This window comes from Microtus ochrogaster, unplaced genomic scaffold, assembly GCF_000317375.1.
Source record: "Microtus ochrogaster isolate Prairie Vole_2 unplaced genomic scaffold, MicOch1.0 UNK6, whole genome shotgun sequence".
NCBI lineage: Eukaryota > Metazoa > Chordata > Mammalia > Rodentia > Cricetidae > Microtus > Microtus ochrogaster.
The window spans coordinates 8,818,621-8,840,955 of NW_004949104.1; the positions used below are offsets into that span (position 1 = coordinate 8,818,621).

The 22,335-nt window shown below is 40.5% G+C and overlaps 1 protein-coding gene across 5 annotated transcripts in view; it reads right to left on the minus strand.

Moving 5' to 3' along the window:
* The window catches only part of Nsd2 (nuclear receptor binding SET domain protein 2), a 69,785-nt gene that overhangs the window by 6,854 nt on the left and 40,596 nt on the right, over positions 1-22,335 (minus strand). For 4 of the 5 annotated variants that reach the window (XM_013353369.2, XM_013353367.2, XM_026788739.1 and 1 more), the window contains 10 exons: positions 21,946-22,070; positions 11,380-11,511; positions 10,387-10,510; positions 9,175-9,375; positions 8,292-8,471; positions 7,880-8,036; positions 7,553-7,758; positions 2,973-3,076; positions 2,442-2,711; positions 1,475-1,591 (listed from right to left, as the gene is read on the minus strand). In XM_013353369.2, coding sequence (XP_013208823.1) covers positions 1,475-1,591; positions 2,442-2,711; positions 2,973-3,076; positions 7,553-7,758; positions 7,880-8,036; positions 8,292-8,471; positions 9,175-9,375; positions 10,387-10,510; positions 11,380-11,511; positions 21,946-22,070 — 1,616 coding nt within the window. Of the gene's footprint in view, positions 1-1,474; positions 1,592-2,441; positions 2,712-2,972; positions 3,077-7,552; positions 7,759-7,879; positions 8,037-8,291; positions 8,472-9,174; positions 9,376-10,386; positions 10,511-11,379; positions 11,512-13,571; positions 19,362-21,945; positions 22,071-22,335 lie in introns of those variants that run through there. The other variant, XM_013353370.2, reaches the window with a different exon arrangement.

Sequence of the window (22,335 nt, forward strand, 5' to 3'; positions counted from 1 at the left end):
GACCAGGCACAGTAGCCTGTGTCTGTAATTTCCACACTAGGTTGGATTGAGAGAGAAGGATTCCAAGTTCAAGGCCAGTGTGGGCTATAAAGCTAATTCAAAATCAGGGCTAAGGATGTATCTAAGTGGTAAAGCACTTGCCTAGAATTTATTGGGTTAGAGTTGGATTCTCCAACATTTAGAACAAAACAACAAAAGTTATTTCAAAGTTTTCTGCCTAGAGAGCTAAGATCTTCTTTAGAATTAATTCATTTTTGTTCTTTTTAGATCTTAGTTGTTTTTTTTTTTTTTGGCTGAAAACTGGACATTTAAAACTAGTAATATAGTAACTCTGAAAATCAGATTATTTCATCTCTTCTGGCACAGACATACAAATCATACATGTATATGTATAGAAACAGACACACATCACCACCACCACCAATCCCTTCAGGGCTAGCTGGGAACATCTTGCTCTATCCCTGCACATAGGCTTGCTTGCTCTCCCTCCTTCCCCTTCATCCCCTCAGCATTTTGAGGTCAGTAATTACTGACCTCAAACTCAGGATCCTACTGCCTTATTTCTCTGAAGAGCTAGAATTATAGGCATGCACAATCATCCCTGGCTTGGGTATCTCCTGTACAACAACAAGGCCCAACCCCCATTGCCTATAGTAAATGACAGGAGCCCAATACTACTCCATAGACTGAGAATGGTCAAGCTTCCTGAGGGACTGTTGGCTGGGGACTTTGGAGCCATTCCAATTTCTACAGAGTCCCTATAGTCCCAGATACCAGAATCAAAATGCCTGGTCCATAGACATTTTCTATCTTGTTTTCAAGCATTATTTAAGTCGTCTTTTAAACACAGCCCCACTTTTCTGCTGGGTTTTGAGCTTACTGGTAATGGAAGGCACAAGAGTACCATTCTGATGCACGTTTCTACCTAGGCCTAGTTAGCTATTTACCTTCATTCCGAGAATAACAAAAACATCTAGCAACTAGGTTCCAGATGTTTAAAACTATGAATTACAAAGTCTTAGGGAATAGCACAAGCCTCTTATTCCACATATTTGGGAAGCTGAGGCAGACAAGTGCTTGCACTCAGAAGTTTGAAGTGAGTCTTGGAAACACACAGAGAGGGAAAACACAGTATTCATAAGCAAATAGAGCACAGCACAGCCAAAACCACTCTACAATGTAGCTCAGATAACATGCAATGGTCATGTCTATGCTTTTCCCCTTTTTTTCCCCCTTGATATTAAGAAGAATCTTGATATACTTTTTATGTTGTGGACACACATGGCTCTTAGGATGTTCAATGCCAAAGGCAGCTCTACATTTAGAAAAAAATATGCAGATGATTGGGGAAAGTTACTAAGGAGATGAAATGAGAATATCACCAAAATACAAGGGCCAATTATAGGGGTAATGAACCCTCCAGGTCCATGTTCAAGACGTCACGAATGAATAGCAAAGACACACTTCCCATTACCTTGTCTATGGTGAGCATGTAAAAGTGAGTGATGTCATTCTCATGAGCATATTTGATTCTTGCCATACACTCCTCTTCATCAATCAACTCACCAACATACTCATTAACAAATTCTCCCTGGAAATCAGAAGAATGTAACAACTGAGTACATACCAGCCAATTCTTAGAATCAGGGTTCAAGATACCAAGAAACCATCAATTATTCAAGGATAACATGTTAATACCTCAGGGGTGTGGTTTCTATAATCTCATCCTTATAAAGATTGCCAGTGGGAGATATACTCATGCATTCTCAGTAGCAACATCCCAGATTGTTTTCTACAATGTCTTGCCTTAAAGGAGCATCTTTGTTAACCCACTGTATATTTAAGTAGTAAATTACATGCAGGTTTCTAATAGGAAAGAGGTTGTGAAGAACTTGACAGGCAGGCTCCACAGCAAGTCTACATAAAGCAACAGCTGAGGCAACCAAGGAATAAGGCTGGGGAAGAGTGCATCCCAGCGATCTTTTTTAATTTTTGTTTTTGTTTTGTTTTTAGAGACAGGGTTTCTGTGAAGTCCTGGCTGTCTTACAACTTGTTTTGTAGCCGAGGCTGACCTTGAACTCACAGGTGCCTGCCTGCCTCTACCTCTTGAGTGCTGGGATTAAAGGTGTGCCTCCAAAATGGAAGAAGGGAGAGAGGGAGGAAGAGGGGAGGGAATAAGGTGAGCCATTAATTCTTACAAGTGGGGAAGAGAGAGCTAGTGAGATGATGAAGTGGGTAAAAGTACTTTGCCACCAAGTCTGAGGACCTGAGTTCAGTCCCTGGGACCCACATGGAAGGAAAGACCTGACTCCCGAAACTTGTCATCTGGTCTCTACATGCATATCAGGGCACATGCATATCTACACACAATCCACTGAACACACAAACATACACTTAAGAATCACTACACAGTATAAAAAGCAGGGGGACATATGGCATACCTTTCTGATGTCCCTTTTGGCAACCAGGCCCCACCCTTTGCCATCTGTCTTGATGATCTTGGTCTCAGGGTACTGGCGCTTAGTGAAACACTGGTTCTGGCAGTATTCACCTGCAGGACACACCTGCGGGTGGCACTCAAACATCAGCATCCTGTTTAGACATTCTGAATCAGAGCCACAAGGGTTCTCATCTGTGGGCTTACAGTTGCACTTTGGGATTTCAGAAATGTCAGCTGTATAGATCTGGACTTTACCATACGGCTTATTCACCTATAAGAAAAAACAAGTTGTCTTGACTCTACTTTGTAAATAGAGTCCTTGGATCCCTGCACACTCATACTGTGCCTTCAAGGGCTCACCCTAAACATGCATTCTGATAATCATGACTGGGCCCACAAAGATAGTTTCTGACAGACCTCTTAATGACCATAACCTGGGACTGAAAAATCTGTAGCCCAGGAGCCACATCAAAACCACTTCGTTGAGAAGGAAGACACACACATGTACACATAATCCTGACATGCCCATCACCTTGATATGCTTGTATGGTGGAGGTTTTCTCTCACTCTCCTGTGTTTCTCGGGCTTCCCGCTGAAGTTTGATTTCATTAAAACGAGCTTCAGCTTCTTGCAGTGCTAAAAAAGCCAACAGAATATGAGAAATATATTTCAGTAAATATATTTTTAAGGAGTTCCAAGTTTCCCTGAAACTAAGGGCTATGAAACACTGTAAAAGGCAGACAGATGCCTGCATCCCCAGTGACTAAACACTAGGAGCTGATTTATGTCAGCTCTGCACAAAGCCTAGCAGCTGAGTTTCTATCAAGCACTACCCACTCTCTGTACTGAATTCTAAGGATAAGGCAACAGTATCAGTGCTTTGAACATACTGTACAAATAAAAAAAAATAAAAGTGGACTTTTATTCCTTTTAAAGTAAAAGGTCTCTGAGAAGAAGTTCAGATCAACAGAGGCCATATCAATACCCAATCTGCAAATTGTCAATGTCACTGTGAGGCCAGGTCAGTGGCTGAGCTGAGCTGGCAGCTGCTAGTCAGTCATTAGCAGGCATGACTTAATAGCAGGTCAGTATCAGGAGTCAGGAGCCTAGGGTCCCACCTTCATCACTTGGTACCATATCAAACTCATTGGGTTCCCAATCTCTACCAGAATCTCTCCTTTCTGATGATTTTCAAGTTATCTTTTGATAGCTATCTGGGAGTGTGTGTGTGTGTGTGTGTGTGTGTTTACACACGGATTTCTCTGTGTAACAGCCCTAGCTGTCCTGGAGCTTGCTTTGTAGAACAAACAGGCTGGCCTCAGACTCACAGAGATCTGCCTGCATCTGCCTCCCAAGTGCTGGAATTAAAAGTGTGCACCACCACTGCCGGGCTAATAAGCTATCCATTCTTACTCAGTCCTCTTGAAGCCCCCGAATGTTGAGGCATCAAGGAAAGAGGACAGGCTGCTGTTGCTTGATATCTGCTAAACTCTCAGCAGCAAGGAGGCAACAGCTCCTAAGGCATACATTTTCATCTACCATAGCAAATCCCATTGTGGTTGACTAAATCCATGAAAAACCTAAAAAAACCTTAAAAAGTAATTTAAGACACACACACACAGAAAAAACAGAGTTTAGCACGGCTTAACGCCATGGTTCCTTTAAGAGAGGTTTTGCTGATTCAACAGTAGCAGAAAAAAAGCTAAGTGGTTTTGAAATGGCAGCTTTCTGGGCCATGCTGCCAGCATGAGAACTCTGGCTCTTTCTGGAGGCTGAGCATTTAAATGGGATTTCTGGGCAGCATGCTGCAAATTACTTGGTGGCAGCATGGGCTAAATGGTTATCAGAGTTGAGGTGGTGAGGACGGATCACACCCTGCAATTTCAGAGGCAGTGAACAGACTTCGGCCATGTTGGACTGGTGGGGCAAGCAGGCAGGGCCCTATTTCCCCTAGCAATGCCGCTGCTTAAGTTCATAAGAAGGGCTTAGCATTTTAAGAAGCACTTCTGATCAGAAAAGGATTACAGATATGCAATAAAGACAAATCCAGATTAAAAAAAAAAGACTTCTAAATGGGTCACAGTGTTGAATAAATGTACATAGTCTTGGGAGAGAGAAGAAAAGGAGTACAGAGGGTTGGGAAAGTAAATTATTTAAAAAATAAATAAAACAAAGTCTTTAAAGAGACACAATACAGACAATCATAAAGTAAAAGGAGTAAAAAAATAAGTTACATATGGAAAATTCAGAGTCTGGATTATTTATACTACTGTGTTTGCTTTGAATATCTTGACTATGAATGAGCTAAGTACAGAGAGACATTTCATTGTACAGACTGTTAAACTAAACCAGCATATATACTCTAAAGGTAAGTTGACTTCAAAATTCAGGTCTAAGGATTTGTGGCTTTGGAAAATAGGTTCTTCTTTTGTTTCCACAGAGGACGACAACCTGTGGAATCCTTCCAAACTAATGTGGTTTGATGGACTAAGACCCTCTCAAAAGGTCGCCATGAACACCTCCAAAAATTACTTCGCCCGACAAAAAGCAGGAAGCAGTTTGGAAAGAACTATGCCCAAATTCCCAAATATTGTTTGTAAATGTTTGTTTACATTTAAAGGGGGATATGATATAGAGATGAATACTTTGCATTGGTATGGATCTTAATTTATTGATACAAACTTAAGATCAATTTTGTTGTATATATATTTCTGTTCTTGATTAAGAAGGTATTGTGTTTGTGCAGCTCATTTAAAAATGTAATGTATAGCTGTGTGGTGGTGGCACTCGCCTTTAATCCCAGCACTCGAAAGGCAGTGGCAGGCGGATCTCTGTGAGTTTGAGGCCAGTCTGGTCTTCAAGAGCTAGTTCCAGGACAGGCTCCAAAGCTACAGAGAAACTCTGTCTCGCAAATTAAAAAAAAAAAAATGTAATGTATAATTAAGAAATATAGGTTAGGGGCTGGAGAGATGGCTCAGTGGTTAAGAGCATTGCCTGCTCTTCCAAAGGTCCTGAGTTCAATTCCCAGCAACCACATGGTGGCTCACAACCATCTGTAATGAGGTCTGGCGCCCTCTTCTGGCCTGTAGGCATACAGACAGAACATTGTATACTAAATAAATAAATAAATATTTAAAAAAAAAAAGAAATATAGGTTAATAATCATTTAAAATAGTCAAGCTTGTAGTCATGTTAGGTTTTTTATATATATAGAGATATATTTAAGTTATATAAATATAATTCAATTCTTTCAGAGACCTTCAGAATATGGCATTTAAATGTTTTAATAACTTAGGACTTTTCATGACAATGAGACACAACTGCTCCCAGTAGCACCAATTACTTCAAGAGTAACATGGGCATCGAAGAGGCTCCTTATAGATTTTGCTAGCCATTTGGGCCAAAAATTGCTCTTGCCTGGACTGCTTGATCCTAAGCTGTATGAACTGGACATGCAGGACCCACAGAAAAATGACTGCTGACCTTGTCTAAAGATGAGGCTATCCTTTGGGGTTCCTGCTTCATAAAAGAGTCTGCTAGACATTCTGCAGGACACAGAAAAATGTGACTGACAAACTGCCAATATAGGTGGAACTATCTTCGGAATTTCCTGCTTCATGGGAAAGTCTGCAGGATACTATGGGCCTGTAGGCTGAAGATGGATGTTTCAATGATACAGAAGAACTTTGGGTGACTGTCCAGGCAGCAAGAAGTCTCTGTCAATTCTAGAGTTTTGGCAATTGCTTACAATGCACTTCTTGTTTACTTAGGTAATATTATATCCTTCTGGAGTCTTTGATGGAGTTGAAGAATATATAGTTATAATTAAAGTTTTCCTTAGTTATGACAGAAGATAAAGGTAGGTATAAATATTGTAACCATAATTCTTGCTTGATACCTATTTTGTTATATGTAATTTTACTATATTAAAGTTAAAACCTTCCCTTTTATTTAAACCGAAAAGGGGAAATGGTGTGGAGGTCCTTCCATCTATGTGTTGCTTTTACTAGTTAATGAATAAAGAAAATGGCTTGGCCTGATAGGGTAGAACAGTAAGGCAGAGAAAACTAAACTGAATGCAGAAAGGAGGCAGAGACAGGGAGAAGCCATGGAGTTGCTAGTGCTGAAACTTTGCTGGTAGGGCATGACCTCGTGGTGATGCACAGATTAATGGAGATGGGTTAAATTGATATAAAAGCAATAAGAAGCTAGAGTTAATGGGCCAAGCAGTGATTTAAATAATATGGTTTCTGTGTGATTATTTCCGGAGTCTGGGCAGCTGGGAAACAAACAAGCAGCCTCCTTACAACAAGCAGGGACAAAGCTTTAGTTCTCCCTGCATAAATCATGTAAGCACTTGAAGTTTTTCCTACTGTCCACACCACTATGCATCTAGAGAAAATGTTGAATCTTACTATGCAACATCACACTTCTCTCTACTATCTCCTTCCTGCCCCAGTCATTCTCTAACTTAACTACACTTTTGGCACTATCTCCTAGACTGTGGAATCAGATACAGCATTCTGGTTGGTCTGCTCACCCTACCACTGTGTAAGGTACCCAAGGTACAACTGTGTCTACTGAAGAATTAGAAAGAGAGCTGGAACTTAAGGTTCCAATCATGGGAAATCATCTCCAGAGCTGCCATACAAAAGGCCAGTTATGGGAAATATTTATAATCAGTTCTAAACATAGTATATCTTTAAAAAAGCTTTCATTCATTCATTCATTTATTTATTTATGGTTTTTCCAAGACACTGTTTTTCTGTGTAGCCCTGGCTGTCCGAGAACACACTCTATAGACCAGGCTGGCCTCGATTTCACCTCCTGCCTCTGCCTCCCAAGTTCTGGGATTAACACTACTGTCTGGCAAAAAAGCCTTATTTCATTTTAATGAAATTAATTATAAGCTAATATTGTGAAAGTTTTTAAATAGCATAAGCATACATCAAGAGACACATCAGACTGCAAACTTCCTTTTTTCTAATACAGAAGTAGAGATAGAATGTTTAGTCTAGGAATTTTTAAAGAGATCAAATTTCAAAAGAACAGAAATTAGGATTAACAAGCGTATAAGAATGCCATCTACACGCCACTGGGAAATCTCCATACCATTCTTGAAGACTCTTCCAATCCCTCTGACTCCCTGGTAGCGGCTGCCCCGGTCCCCCTCCATGTATGGGAATACCCGTGCCTGATGCGTCCAGTAATAATCTTTAGACCCAAAGAAAAATACAGGGAATTCTCCAATCTCGTGCTTCATTTTCTGAATATTTGGGGGAACATTTTTGGGATGACAAACTTCTGCGGGCCACCACCTATTTATTAAAAACAAGATTCACAGATTCTTCAGAGTGACAAAATTTTCAATACTTAGTAAAGTAAAACAAAAACATTTAAATAAATACAGACACAAAAGCACAGAATTTTATTTCATACCTGTAGTTTCCAAGTTTGACCCAAATGATGTCTTGAAAGTGTAGCTTCTTCCCAGCCCGGCAGTCATTACAGAACCAGCTGCCATCAGGCATATCAATATTCAGGCAATCAGGATGAAAGGCTGCTGGGCAGGCCTCACAACACAGAAGACTTCCCCCTACAAGAGAACAGGCCAGCCTGAGCTTGTCTCACCAGTCAGTCTAGGCCCTCTCTCTCAGCCTGTAACTGGCACAAACCTGATGGAAGCAGGAGTGTCAGAACGTCAATCCATAAGTCAACACCCAAAAGCATTGTTTTACCAAAGTCGTCTCCTGTGTCTATGGGATCCACTTAGTTTAAAGGGCCAAGGTGATGCCTCTGGTACCAGCAGAGCTGTGTGTGCAGCAACACACACAACAGAACCCATCCTTACCTTTGGAGCACACGAAGCACCAACTCACATTGACGTGGGTGTGGTGTCGCTTCCCCTTCCGAGCAGTGAAATGGGCTGTGCAGATGATGTTGTTAGAAGCAATCACTGAACATCCTGCTGCCAGACAGGCATCCCCTCCATGATAGGCAACAGGGCAGCGGATACATCGCATCATTTTACCTAAAGGAAATAAGCACCCTGAGGACTACAAATATTGTTGACTTTAATGCTGGGATTAAAGTCATGCACCACCAAAGCATGGCCAATCAACCAGCAATTCTTAACCAGAGCTGCTATCATTTGGGATTTGTGAGAGTCTCTTCCTAGTAGATGTTGATAGCATAGTGTTCCTAAATGTTGCGAGTTCTCCCCCCTCATATATATATATATTCCTACCAGTGAAGCCCTGTAACAAAAAGGACACAGCACCTGCCCTCTCCAACCCCACACAGCTACCCTTATCTTCCACACATGTAATCTGATTTTAAAATATTTCCCAGTTGGGAATGAAGCTCAGAGGTAAAGCACTTGACTGGTATGTTAGGCCCACGGCTCTACCTCTTGTATTACAAATAGAAGTTTCCCTTATATATAAAAGTGCCTTTAAAAAGAAGCAAAGAGAATCCAGAGACAACTCAGGTAGTATTCTTTGTTGAGAATCAAGAATCTGAAAGTTCTAACTGATATAGAAAGAATAGAATGGGGGCAAGTCTTATGTTACAAGAACAAAAGAAAACGTTTGACTCATAACAGGAGATAATGAAGACCATTAGAGTTCATAACCTCTGGGTGACACTTGTCTAGCATCAATGGTCCCACCTTCAGAACACCTACACACTGCGAGTAAACCCAAGTTGTAAGGACCCATCACATCTATCTGTACCTTTTGATGGCCGTGGATTTGAAGGGTTTGAGGCGTGGCAGCTCACACAGCTGTGGAGAGGGCAGCGAAAGCCTCGGCTCTCAAACACAGTGAGAGGGTACTTTTTTACACAAGCTTCATGGTAAAATTTTCCACACTGAGTTACCACACAGCGCTTCACCTCCATCTTGCTTTCTTTACACACGAAGCATGAGTGAATCCCTAACAAGTGGTTAAAGAAAGGGGTAAGAGGAAGGTGCAGATAACAAGAGTTATATTGCAGTTCTGAGCAACTATAACTAAGCAACTTTTCTGGAGCAGCCTGTGTTGCTGACTAAGCCTTCTTCAGAAAAAAGCCTAGTCATTTGAGTTTGCTGTCGTCAAATCTCCAGCTTCCAGGCCCACTCACCAGTGCAGCAAAGGCTTGCTCTGGCTGGAGAAGACTGACATCTAAAGTGTTCTACTGCTGTTGGGCTATCTGGGCGGCTTGACCCTTCTTGGGTCTAGTTAGTAGGGAGCAGGGACCGCTATGATCTGAGACTGTCGGCCGAATCCTGAGGCACTAGAGTGGTGGTAGAGCAGAAGCACTAGCCCCCCAGTTAAGTTCTCGCTGTTGAAAATGAAGCTACAAATGACATCTAGTCTTTGTAATGGACTGAGCATTCTTTTTTTTTTCTTTTTTCTTTTTTTTTTTTGGTTTTTCGAGACAGGGTTTCTCTGTGATTTTGGAGCCTGTCCTGGAACTAGCTCTGTAAGACCAGGCTGGTCTCGAAACTCACAGAGATCCGCCTGCCTCTGCCTCCCAAGTGCTGGGATTAAAGGCGTGCACCACCACCGCCCGGCTGGACTGAGCATTCTATAAGTACCAGTGTTCTATAGCTGACTACTAGTTAGGCAGAACTGTTTGTCTGGAAGTGCCAAGCTCCATAAATGTCGCCTATAGAGCAAGGTGTACGCTAGCCCCACAGGAAGGGTTTGGAAAAGTACACAGCCTTTTATTCCCTCACTCTACCAGTCGCTGTATCCTGAACTATTTGCCCAGTGATACTGTCATTCAAATAGTAAAGCCCACAGTACAATGGAAGAACTTAGAAGCATACAACCTTTGAGTCAGTATGTGTGGAACTTGTTCTCTGCTAAATGTCTCATACACAACTTGAGGAAGCACATAAAAAAGGGACAAACAGAACCAACCTCCACACACAATCCCCAGCTTCAGAAAATGGAACTTACCTGAGGCACATTCAGTGCAGGTGAATCTTCCTTCTGGTCTTCGGGAAAGTCCAAGGCAGGCTAGGTGGAATGCTCCACAACAGGGGCCCTCACACAACAAGAGGCTGCCTGTCTTCTCACACAACTGTGGGGAACAGAGGGTGGCATGAACCTACACCTAGTCAGAGCCCTTTCAGGACTCTCCTCACCACGTGGGGCAATTTGACTCCATCTCTGGCATGCAAATGAACATAAGTATCTGTACAGTGAAATGCCTAGCAGGATTATAGACTACAGCCAAGTTACACAAAGATGTTAGTCCCTCAGCAAGGGCTAAAGAAACAAAAGATCAAAATCATGAAGTATGCATTCAGGGTGTTTTAGATTAGATGTGAATGTCAAAAACCCAAAACCCACGGCATTTTCACCATAAACCAGCCATCCTTCCACAGATGGCAGCAATGGAGCTGTCAGCCATTTTGCAACGGTGGACAAATCAGCAGTCTCACATGGATAGTAGCACTGACCACAACTCAGAATGGCGCAGCGACTAAGGCACAGAAAGGTGAGCAGCTTTATTAAGATCACCAACCCAGCATCCAGCCCATGTAGGACACTGACCCAGGCAGTATCACTGTTGGGGATATGGGTCTAGTCACACCGTAACCCCAGCCCATGACTGGTCTCCCAGTGAACTAAGAAAGCAGCAAGGGCACCACATCACCCTAGCACCTTATTTCTTACAGCATACATTCCCAAGAACTATTCAAGCTCCCATATGTATACTGGAGCTGTACATGAAACATCCCACCTGAGAACGAATAATGTTAACTTAGGCAACTTAATACCAGAATTCTGCTAGTGGTCTAGCCCTTCCAAAGAGGTATCTACCTGTGAGTAGTAATGGGGCAGAAGAGAGGTCTGGAGGAAAAGAGGATGCTGGAAACTCACTCTCATCTTCTGTGACTTCAGGAGAAGCCCTCATCAACACATCAGACACCGCCTAGCCCTCACCTGACACACGTATTCCTTTTTAGCAGCTACTCCTTTTTCCGACTTTTTAGACGAGACGGATGCTTCAGTCTGTGTTTCATCTGCACTTTCATACGGAGACTCTGAAGGCTCATCTCCTGGGCTGTCTGAGACCTGGAGATGAAGGAGGTTGACGACAGTTCACTAGCCACAGAAAACAGGTGGCCACATCCTTTGGACACGGCCCACTTCCAGCCCTACTGCCCAGTGATGTGGTATAGATATATCACTGGCTTGGAAGTAATAAAACTTGCAAAAAGCTTTTTTTTTTTTTTGTAGCACAAAGTAAACTCAGAAGTGGACCTTATTCTACTCAATATTTAATGTACATATGTATATAAGACATATTCCTTTAAGTAAAGCAACTTATAAAAATCCAATTATCTTTGCTAAGTAAACTGAGATGAGCTCTGGAATCAATATACTCTTTTCAGTTTCCTACCCAATGTGTTCAGACCCAAATACAACATGAACTAAAAAAGAAAGAAAAGGAAAAGAAAAAAAAAAGTGAAGTCACAAAAAGACTTCACAGAAGCTGTTTCTAACTCTGCTGAGGACACTGTGCTCTTCCAGAAGCATGGTGCTCCCCCGGAACTGATTCGAGACTCAGGAGAGTCACTGACTTGCACTACAGCCTGAGAGCCTTGTCTATCCTCTCACTACTAACTAGTCACAGCTCATCTGCTCCTCTCCCACAGAGAAGGCAACAAACAACTTCTGCCTGTCTTGTTAACACTGGAGTCTAATGAAAAGACTGAGGAGAAATGCAGTGTACAGAGGAAAAGCACCTATTTTACCGGGTTTCCTCCACTGAACAGAGATTAGTATCCAGTTACAACATCACCCTTGCTGCATGGAGCATCCTGTCCTTGCTTAACAAGTACTAGCCATAAATGTTAAAATAGGTAAACAGAAAACCCTTTTGTCTATCAAATTCAAGTGCTTAAGTTGGGAGGGGGGGGTTAACTGATCTTAGTGTTGAACATTGAATTTTGGAGATAAAACAAAGCAAAAAACTATTAACTACATTTCTTGTTTACCTCAATAATCACAAGTAATTATGTTATAGGCTTGCTATTTTGCCAGCTAACACAAAGCTAGAAATTATATTTAGGCCACACTAAAAACTAAAAACAAGCCGGGCATTGGTGGCACACACCTTTAATTCCAGCACTCAAGTCAGAGGCATGCAGATCTCTGTGAGTTTGAGGCCAGCCTGCTCTAAAAAGCAAGTTCCATTGACAGCCAGGGCTACACAGAGAAACCCTGTTGAAAAACAAAACAAAAACAAAAACAAAGAAAAACCCAAGACAAAAAAAGATTAAAAAACCAAAACAAACAAACCAAAAAACAACCAAACCAAACAACCTCACCAGGGACTCTGGCCCAGATTATGCAGGTTTACTGATGAGCTTTTACCAGATTATATCATTGATATTATTGGGAGCAATGAGAGAGGGGGGAAAAAAAGGCATTTTCAGATTTGAACTCAATGTTAACTTGTAATAAATTAACAATGACTCCTGTGGCTCTGATGGTTCACTGGAACAAGGGATAGGCTTTGTGTGATCACCTGTTCTAGTCTCACTAGACACATCTAGCAACAAGGATGTCATGGGGGGGAAAAAAGGCCTTTCAACTCAATTTTCTCACCTTGTGCAGGAAGATGGAAATAGCATTAAGAACACCAGATTAGTGTCACATCATGAAGTCTGTCACCAGGAGGTTGACTAGCTGGAACTACAGGGCCCACTGCCAGTTCCTCTCCCATCAGCTCACCTGCCACTTCTTTAACATCAACATCCAGAAAGAGGTCATTTAAAATACTCTGAGCTTAAACTCCAAATTAGTATGTCCATCAGATATGGGGATCACAGGTGGGGATCTGAGCACTTCTGAGACTGAAGTGAGTACTAGGGAAGCCCAGGTCCTTAGGAATCAGTAGTCACATAGCTTGCCCTGGCTCAGAGTGCAGCTCCCATAGCCACACAAGGCTGACCCACCTGACTGATGAAGGAACTGAGACCCAAAGGATGTTTAGAATAGCATCCATGGAAGAGAGCCCATGCTCCATTCACCAACCCACTTCTTCCCTTAATGTGAATAAAACAAACTTAAAAACTATAAAGAGAAAGGAATGGAAAGAAAGACAGAAAACACAAACCAGTCCTGGGTCAGAGGAAGGAACAGCACCTTTTATTTAAGATTTACAGAAAGTTAGCACGTTTCCACTTGGAGATATTTCCTAAATTAACAAAGTCTGTTTGCGGAAATAAACACTGAATACATATTTTGAATGGAAATATAAATGTTAATGACACACATAAGGCTCGTTTCCTGATTGGGTCTGTTATCCACATACAGAATATAGACCTTACAATATCACAGTCCATGACAGATTGTAGAAGGTCCACCTTCACCCACCACATCCTCCCCCATAAATGGACGAAACCCCTACCCAGTCAAGAGGGTCCCTCAGCTCTCTGCTCAGCAAAGCACCTGCAAGTAGAGCCAAGTGTGCTCCTCACTCCAGCTGCAGGCTCCACCTCCATGTGTACCAGGTGACAGCTTACTTGGAGATGCCATTTGTGGAAGTAACATATCACCTGAATGGTCCCAACACAGTCCCAGATCTCAGTCTACGACATCTATGATCTATTCAGTATCCAACAGAATGTATTTGAAAAAAGAAAAATGAGGTGACTGATGGGACACAGACTGTCAAGAATTTTCTTTCCTGTGGTTTCCTGTGTCCACTAAGGTCATGCTTGTGGCACATATTTCCAAGTAGCTTAGTTCCTGACTTTCCAAAGTTTTCTTGAGTTTGAAAATACTTTCTCCACTCTCTACTCAGTAAGTGACAGTACTGAGTTGCCTACCTTCCTTAGACACACATTCCTTCACAAACAGGAAATGTCATCTCCTTCATCTATTACAGGGACTTTCAAGATGGCATTACCAAACATCATGTGACCCAGTAGACATCTTCCAACCCACTGCCAGGAGCTATGTGGCCACCAGAAAAGCTCAATGAGTGCAACTGGGGTTTATCCACTATGGCCACAAAGTAGACCCCTGCCCTTCCGTGGGCTGATGTACATTGAGTTTTTAATTTTTTTGACAAAACAATTCCCTTCACAAGTTGAATACTACATCATTTTAAAACACAATTACAGACCTTGAACAATAAATATTTCTATAACCAACATTATTTTCATGTTTAAGTTATGATTTCATAAAGGAAGAAGCGTAGAAGTGCGTTCACAGACTTTTAGATTTACAAATGGTAAGAATCCTGTGCTCAGCAGATATAACGATCTAAAATTAAAAGACTGATCTCAAGCAGGGCTTCCAGTTAACATCACAGTGAAATATTAAGAGTGGAATTAAGACAATTTTAAATTAAGTCAACCATTCTAAAATCCTAGAATCCAAAATATTTTTTTTAATTAAAGTTAATACAGACTAGAATTCTCCTAGTTGCTCCTTAAAGTCAGGTATGAGTTACTGAGAACATGAAAGAGAGAAAAAGAAAAAGAAAAAAGAAATTCAAAACCAAAAAACTCTTTAGTCCACAGAAAGTCATTGTGCTTCATATTCATCTATTCTATGCCAGTTTCTATATAGTTAGCCTAAGAGGGCAGCAAAGACTACATGAGAGTAGTGGCCAGTCAGCTGCACAGCTACTGCTCCCATAAAGGCCAGTCCTTACCCTTACATGATCTCTAAATGTTCTATTGACTGTACAGGTGCCTGGTCCAGTCAGCTGCAGCAACAAGCCATGTGTCCTCACCTGGAAGGCTTGAGAACAAGAACCAGTAGTCTACCTGCTTTCTTAGCTCACATGACTGGTAAAATGTCCCTGTATCAAGACTAGGACTTCACCTGATCCCACTTGTTTTTAAAAGCAGAATACCCCTGGAATGCTAGCAAGTTAAAACTACTGCCAAAGTTATATGTTAAAAGCTGAACAACTACATGGAATAGAAAGAAATTATAAATATGGATGTACACACAGGTCTGACAAAAATGTCAGGTTCCTGGAAAGACACCCTTGCTAGTAAGCCCAAGAGAGCATGTCTCTTACCCTTCTTGTACACGGACAAATGCAAACATACTTTTCTGTGTATTAGGATAACCATTTTTCATCACTGACATGAAAATTAGTGAAAAAAAATTCTAATAATCTAACAATAAACAGTACCTAAAAGGAACAAAGTCAATTTCAATCACCAAAAATGCTAAGATATACAGAAATTGATGTTTCTTAAAACAAAAGCGAAACCCAAAAAGCTTTCTAAAATATCAGTAAGAAGCAATAAAAGCTCTGAAAGCATGTTAGAAAAAGCCCTTTTCTCTAGTAAAAGATAATTTGGATTTTATTAACTCAAAGATAAAAAGCAGTCCTTGGTAATTAATTTTTCCAAAACTGGGATAATGGATTTACTGATAATAAGGTGCTGCACATTTAGCAATCCAAAGGGTCCTTGGGGTCCCTAACAGAAGTCCACCTGAACAGCAGGGATCAAGGTAGATCAGCAACCTACATGTTTGAATGTATATAAGACATATGGTACTTTAGAATCAGTGACAGAGAAACAAAGCAAACTTACTAAGTATTAATGACCCTATGGTTTACCTGCCACCGGATAAACATTTCCTAAAGAAGGGAGCCATGATTTCATGGGGCATCTCAGGCCCACATAAAGCAACAAAGAACCACTCACTTGGGGTTCCTCATTACACTCAAGTGGGCTGAGTGAGCTAGGAGCTTATATAGAATACACACCAATGCTGAAGGATATAGACAGAACAAAATTGAGTTCTGGCCATCACTCCAGGATAAGAAACCTTTTCTCAGGAGCATTCTTTAATCATTTAAATTTTATATAAACACAGTCACCAATTTTTGTTTGAGAAATGAGATGTTTACTTATGTTTTTATTTCCTTCTTTATATAGCATTTCTGTATTTGTGTTACAGACCCTTAATGGGAACTAGTAACCTATTTCATCTAGCCAGCCCACAGGCTCCAAACACAACCATGGCATGAGTGCATGTTGCCAGGTGAGGTTTTCTTGTTTTTTTCGTATTTTTCTTGTGACATGTCCTACCACTAATGAAAAGGCCCTGTCCCTCATCTGCCTTCCAGCACCAGAGAACACTATTTTAAGTTTTCTGGTGCTTTTGTGTGAACTATCTCAAGTAAACCCAGAATCAGATATATCTTGGCTGAGAGATCAAGTTTAGAAGCTCCCCACCCCATGCCAGAATCAGGTTGTTCTGTACCTCTTCAGAGGCAGTGGGTAGAATGGATGCTCTCATGCATGGAGCAGGAACCCTTTTCTCTTAGATCCTATGATATTTTACTTCCTTGTCATGCTTACATTTCTTGTTGGTTTTCAGGACATCTTAAAAAATATCAGAGTTGTTTTGTGTTGGGAAACACAGATGTAAATAGATATGAATAATAAAGTTTTGAGCTACAACTACACTTAAAGGCATCGTGACTAAAGGACAACATTCACTTTTCATTTGAGGAAAAGCTGCCAGGGAGGTAGAAGTCCATCTGGAGCAGAGGGGCTGATTGAGGAGCACCTGAAGGACTGGGCTGCTGGGCACAGGCCTCTATCCAGCACGTGTACTCCCTGGTGTGCTGTTCTGTTTAACAGTCAACTTGCACTGTTACAACAGCTACAATCCAAACCTTTATACATTCACCCAAGTCTTCACCTCTTTCGAATCAGAGAGCTACCTCCCCTTGCCAGGCAAACATAGTATACAAACAATGGTTTGAAGGAAGCCAAATAGGATCAAATGGTAATAATTCTCTGTATGGCAGAAGCAAAACTCAACACTGGGCAGTTCAAAAAATCTAAGGCTAGAGAGGTAGCATTGCTTTTTTAACATTTTTAAAGAAAATGAAGGAATTCCATGTTAAATTTGTAGCATGATGAATTTATTACATAATTTTTGTACTCTTAGCAGACAGGCTATTGCTTCTTGATAAACACTTGTTTAAGAGTCACCTCTTTCCTACTCATCTCTTCTAGGAAAGGTCAGTCAAGAGCTGACATGGAACTCTGCTTATTTACTGTAAGACTAATGCTGGTTATTGGGGCAGGAAAATCCTACATGGAGGACAACTACTCTGCACTCACTACAGAATCCTGAGGATCCTGCTCCGACCCATCCCCACGTGGGCTGGCTACGTCTTCCCTAGTTGAAGAATATTCCGTGACCGCCACTCTTGTTCCCCTCATACTCTCTAAACTCAGAAGGTACTAACTGAGCCACGTTGCGGACATCACCATTAGTTGTGAAGTTCTCATTTCCCCACTACACAGCAAAGTGACTGTCTTGTGGCTGATTCCTATTGTATCTAGCAGGAATACTAGAATACAGGCATACTAGCATCCTGGGAACCCACCTGAAATTCATCATGCTCTAATTTCAAATGAAATCCCTTCATTTCTGTCCAAGACCTTTCAGTAGTGTCTTTTGAGAAATCATTTCTTGAACCAGGGCCATTTCTACATCATTATATTTCTTCACACTTTTGTGATTTATATTATTTAAAAAAATTAATTTACCTGAGATCTTTCATGTCCTTTAAGAACAGTACAACTTAAAATGCTCACATTAGATATTCTCTGAGGTCATGTCTCTCATTACATTTGAGCAGAGCCAGCTGAGTGACCTAGTAGACCACAACCTCACAGTCCAACACCCTACTGTGTCACACAAATAGAGCTAGGATTCTGCTACTTCTGGATTTATTTTATCCACACATGCATGATGCAGTCAAGAGGATCATTTTTCATGCCAAAGAAAAATTTATACTTTTGGATAAAAATGGAATGGTGGTGAGTTTATTATTTTTATTGTAATAACCATTACTGTCACAATAGTGAACCACTGAGTCCTTGCAAGGTGCCAGGCACTCTATGTGTTTTACATGCGTTACATTATTTAATGGTTTGGAACAAAATTTTTTCTCAAAAACTTTCATCACAGGTCCAATACTGAGGTGTCTTGTGTGGAACGGCCTGGTCACCGGACACACACCTGTGCACAGCACAAGCTCTGCTTCTTGAGCTGAGGACAATTGGAGCCTTTCTTCCCATGCAAACATGCGGGCACTGAGTATGCCCCAGCTGGGCATCCAGGACCACAACATTTAAAACATGATGCTGATGTTCTACAAAAGCAACTGATGATGTGATTGTTGTAAATATCCTGATTATGGTGTCTTCTAGATATCAGTGACTGGATCATTAGTTGAATGGTTCACAATGATACTGTGAATGGCATTTTCCCCTAAAAATCTACTGTGTCTAGTGTCATAGTAAAACTGTCAAGTAAAAAAGGACAGAATCAAAACTCCTCCTGCCTTTTATGTGGGAAACTGGTTTACTATCTACAATACTGAATACATCTCATTGGCCATGAAAATAGTTGACGAAGGACCCCTTAATGTGTCCTGTTTATTCTTTCTTATTGATGGTGAACAGATGCTGACATTTTTCCATAAAAATTCAGTAAGTTATGAATTAGAGAGAAAAAATGAGCATTAACTCTTCAATATGGTGCCATTGTCACAGTTCTGTCCTGGGACAGCCTCAACTGGGGGGCCTTCTCCTCAACTTGAACTTCAGATTAATCTTTAGGATATGAATGTGTTTCTATTATGAGATGAATGTGATTGATTAAATGGCCTTGATTGGGTATCTTACCTTGGTCTTAAAATTTGTTATCTGTTTTCTTCATTGTATGTGTTTATTAATACCAGTAAAAACAGATTATCACACATCTTCCATAAAATGATTGTGATAGAAATGTCACTTAGTGTATACGATGATGCACCACCTGCAGCAGACATCTTGGGGTATTACATCATTCTAAGTGCAGTACAGGGCGGCTGAATTCAAGTCCAACTTGACTGATGTGGGCTCCCATAAAAGCTGTTACCAGTGAAGGCGAAAAAAATAAGAATTTGCTCTACTAAGGGAACAAAAAATGAAGTTACAAAACACTTAAATCACATCAATTCCTTCACAGGTCTTTGTCATGCAAGTGTGCAATTTTAATCTCTTCATTGGGGTGATGTAATACCATGTAATTAATAATTATTCCAATATAAATTTATCATATACATTTTTCAAGAATTTAAAATACAACATGACCTAAAAATGTCTTGTAATACCAACACTACATAATCCTCTTTCTTTCAATCAAGTGTGTAAAGGGAGGGAACTATAAACATGCAAAACATAAGTGTTCCAAAGCGAAGAGGTGGCCTGATTCCCCAAACAGTAATTTTCACATTAGAACTAGATTCAACAGTCTCCACAGCTTTTCATAACACTAAAGCTTTGCTCATGTGTTTCAGGCACTCAGCACTGTACACCTGTAAACATTTGCTGTCGGGGTCAGTAGTACTGACGCATACTGGACAAATCTACTTGTTCACCTAATGTTTTTAAATTAACAGTGCAACTCTATAAAACAAGCTATAAAGAATAGTCACACAAGTCATACAAGTAGTCCAATAGAGAAGGCCTAAAAATTTATTTTATATAAAGAACGTAATGTATACTGTGAGATTTATGTTATCACCTTCAAAATTTAAGAAGGGATTTTAATTTAATGCATCGCCTACATAATATAAATGTACTTAAATCATCTACCAACTTTCTGGTGCTGCAACTAAGTCTTGTTACAAAATGCTTTATCTTAGTCTTTCCAAGTTCAGACTATTAAGCCAGAGATGGCACCAGCTGCTGTCTCTGATCCACCCTCACTGTTGTCACCTTCAATACCCAATGCCGATGATCAAGAATGACAGACAAAAGTTCAGTAATTCAGTATTTTTCTCTCTCCCATTTCTGACAACATAAGTAAAATATCACTTGGACAACTAAACCAACATATTAAGTAAGAAAAACTTGTTTATAATCTTTATAAGGCTGGAATATAACATAACGGTAGAACAGGATTCACAAGTCCCTGGGTTCCAACCCCAGCACTTAAAAAAAAAATCATAAATGAAAATTCCAACTTAAATGTCTAAATGAAGAGGTTTCTAGAACAGAAACCTTCCATTTTTAACATGACTATCTGGAACTTTAGACCATCTTTATTAATTTTCTAGACTGCTAATCTAAATGTGGATAAGAGAGGAAAATGGAAAATAATTTGTATAAAACTAGTCTTTTTGTATTAGTAACATTTTAGATAAAAGCTCAGCAATGACTTGAATGTACACACTTAAACAAAATGCTTAGTTTTCTACATATAGCAACTATCAGCAAGTCCCAGACCTGTGAATATGAGCACTTGAAATTATGACTGAGTTGGTCTGTGACTGACATCAAACTAAGGAAACAGTTTGGATTTACATCACACTTTCAGGTTCAGAGCAGTGAACAACAGAGTTTCTCAAGGGTGTTCCATTGGCCAACCAGGTCCCTGACCATCATGCAATGGAAAGCCCAGTCCTCCATTAATGGGAAGAAACAGCAAAGACACATCCAACCTTCTACTAGGGACCACAGTAGAGGCCAGGCCAGAAGTGCTGCCTTTGATTCAAAAGGAGAAAGGGGACTGTCTAGTTCCCACATCACTATCCTGTTCCATAAAGACCAAGATTATCAACTCCTTGCAAATATTGTGAAAATAAATCTCTAGTCTACAATCAAAAAAAAAAAACCCACAGAATTATAGAGACCAAGATAACAAGAAATTAAAAATGGAAAGTAAGATCCATAAAGGTAGTCACTAGAATCAAATCAAATTAAAACCACCTCTATACAAAAACAAAACAAAAATAGAAACAGAAAAACAACAAAACAAAACAACAAACACCCTTCCTTCATCTGTAGCTGCTCGTTTTGGCAATGGCAGACTTTAGAACATGCTACACTACAGTGATGGCAGCTGCAGCTTGTTATAGTACCACCGACTTCTCTGCTATCATATATTCTGCAAGTTCAGAGAACATAGGAATCTTAGTATAGTGACAGTTCTAACTTGTCTCCACACTCACATCTGAAATATGCCAGAACAAAGTATCAGAGACAAGCAACGCATGAGGACCAAGAAACCTTTGGCTTCCCCACAGGTTTTTCAACCCCTCCGATCCACCAGTGTGAGTGCACAGTGGCCAGTGTCAGTATGGCCAACAGTGTTCAGTGGCCATTGTAGCATATCCTGGTAAAGCCAGTGTGAATTTCCTTTCATGTGAGAAAACAAAGTGAGGTTTACAGAACATACCATTTTAAAACAGATTGCAACAATTACTCTGCAACAAGACTAAAATATGACACTTAAACATTCACCATGTGCATGTATGTATTTGTATTCAAAGTGCTCAGTGCACTATTTTTTTCAAGTTTGTGAATTTTAGATGGCTAAGAACACCTGAATCTCACCTATCCTATGGAGAACACCAACATAATTCTTTTAAAATAGATTTTCACTCACATTGCAACTTGAGTAACTAATGGCCTTCACGTGAATGCCATGATATCACTATCATTATTTTACCTCATTCTCAGTTAAGGATGCAGAAGGAGATGAACTTTTGCTAAACCCCAGTGCTGAAGATGCAGTTGCAGAAGCCCGATTTCGCTTCTTCAGTGGTTTGCAAGCATCGGACAGATTTTTCGTTGCTGTAAAGTAAGTTTATTTTATCAAGTTTAAAATCTTAAATCTTCCACCTCCTTACTGCTTTAAATGAGTGAAGTAAGTTAAACTGTAAAGATGACATCCTTAGTTGTCAGTAAGGCTTTAACTTTTTATCATAAAAACTCTTGACTGTATTTTTTTTAAAAAGCAAACTATACAATGAGTCCCACATACTACTGTCTACACCCCACCAAAACCAACAACCCAAGGCCAGTGCAGCTTCATCCACACTTGGATCCATGATCCCGC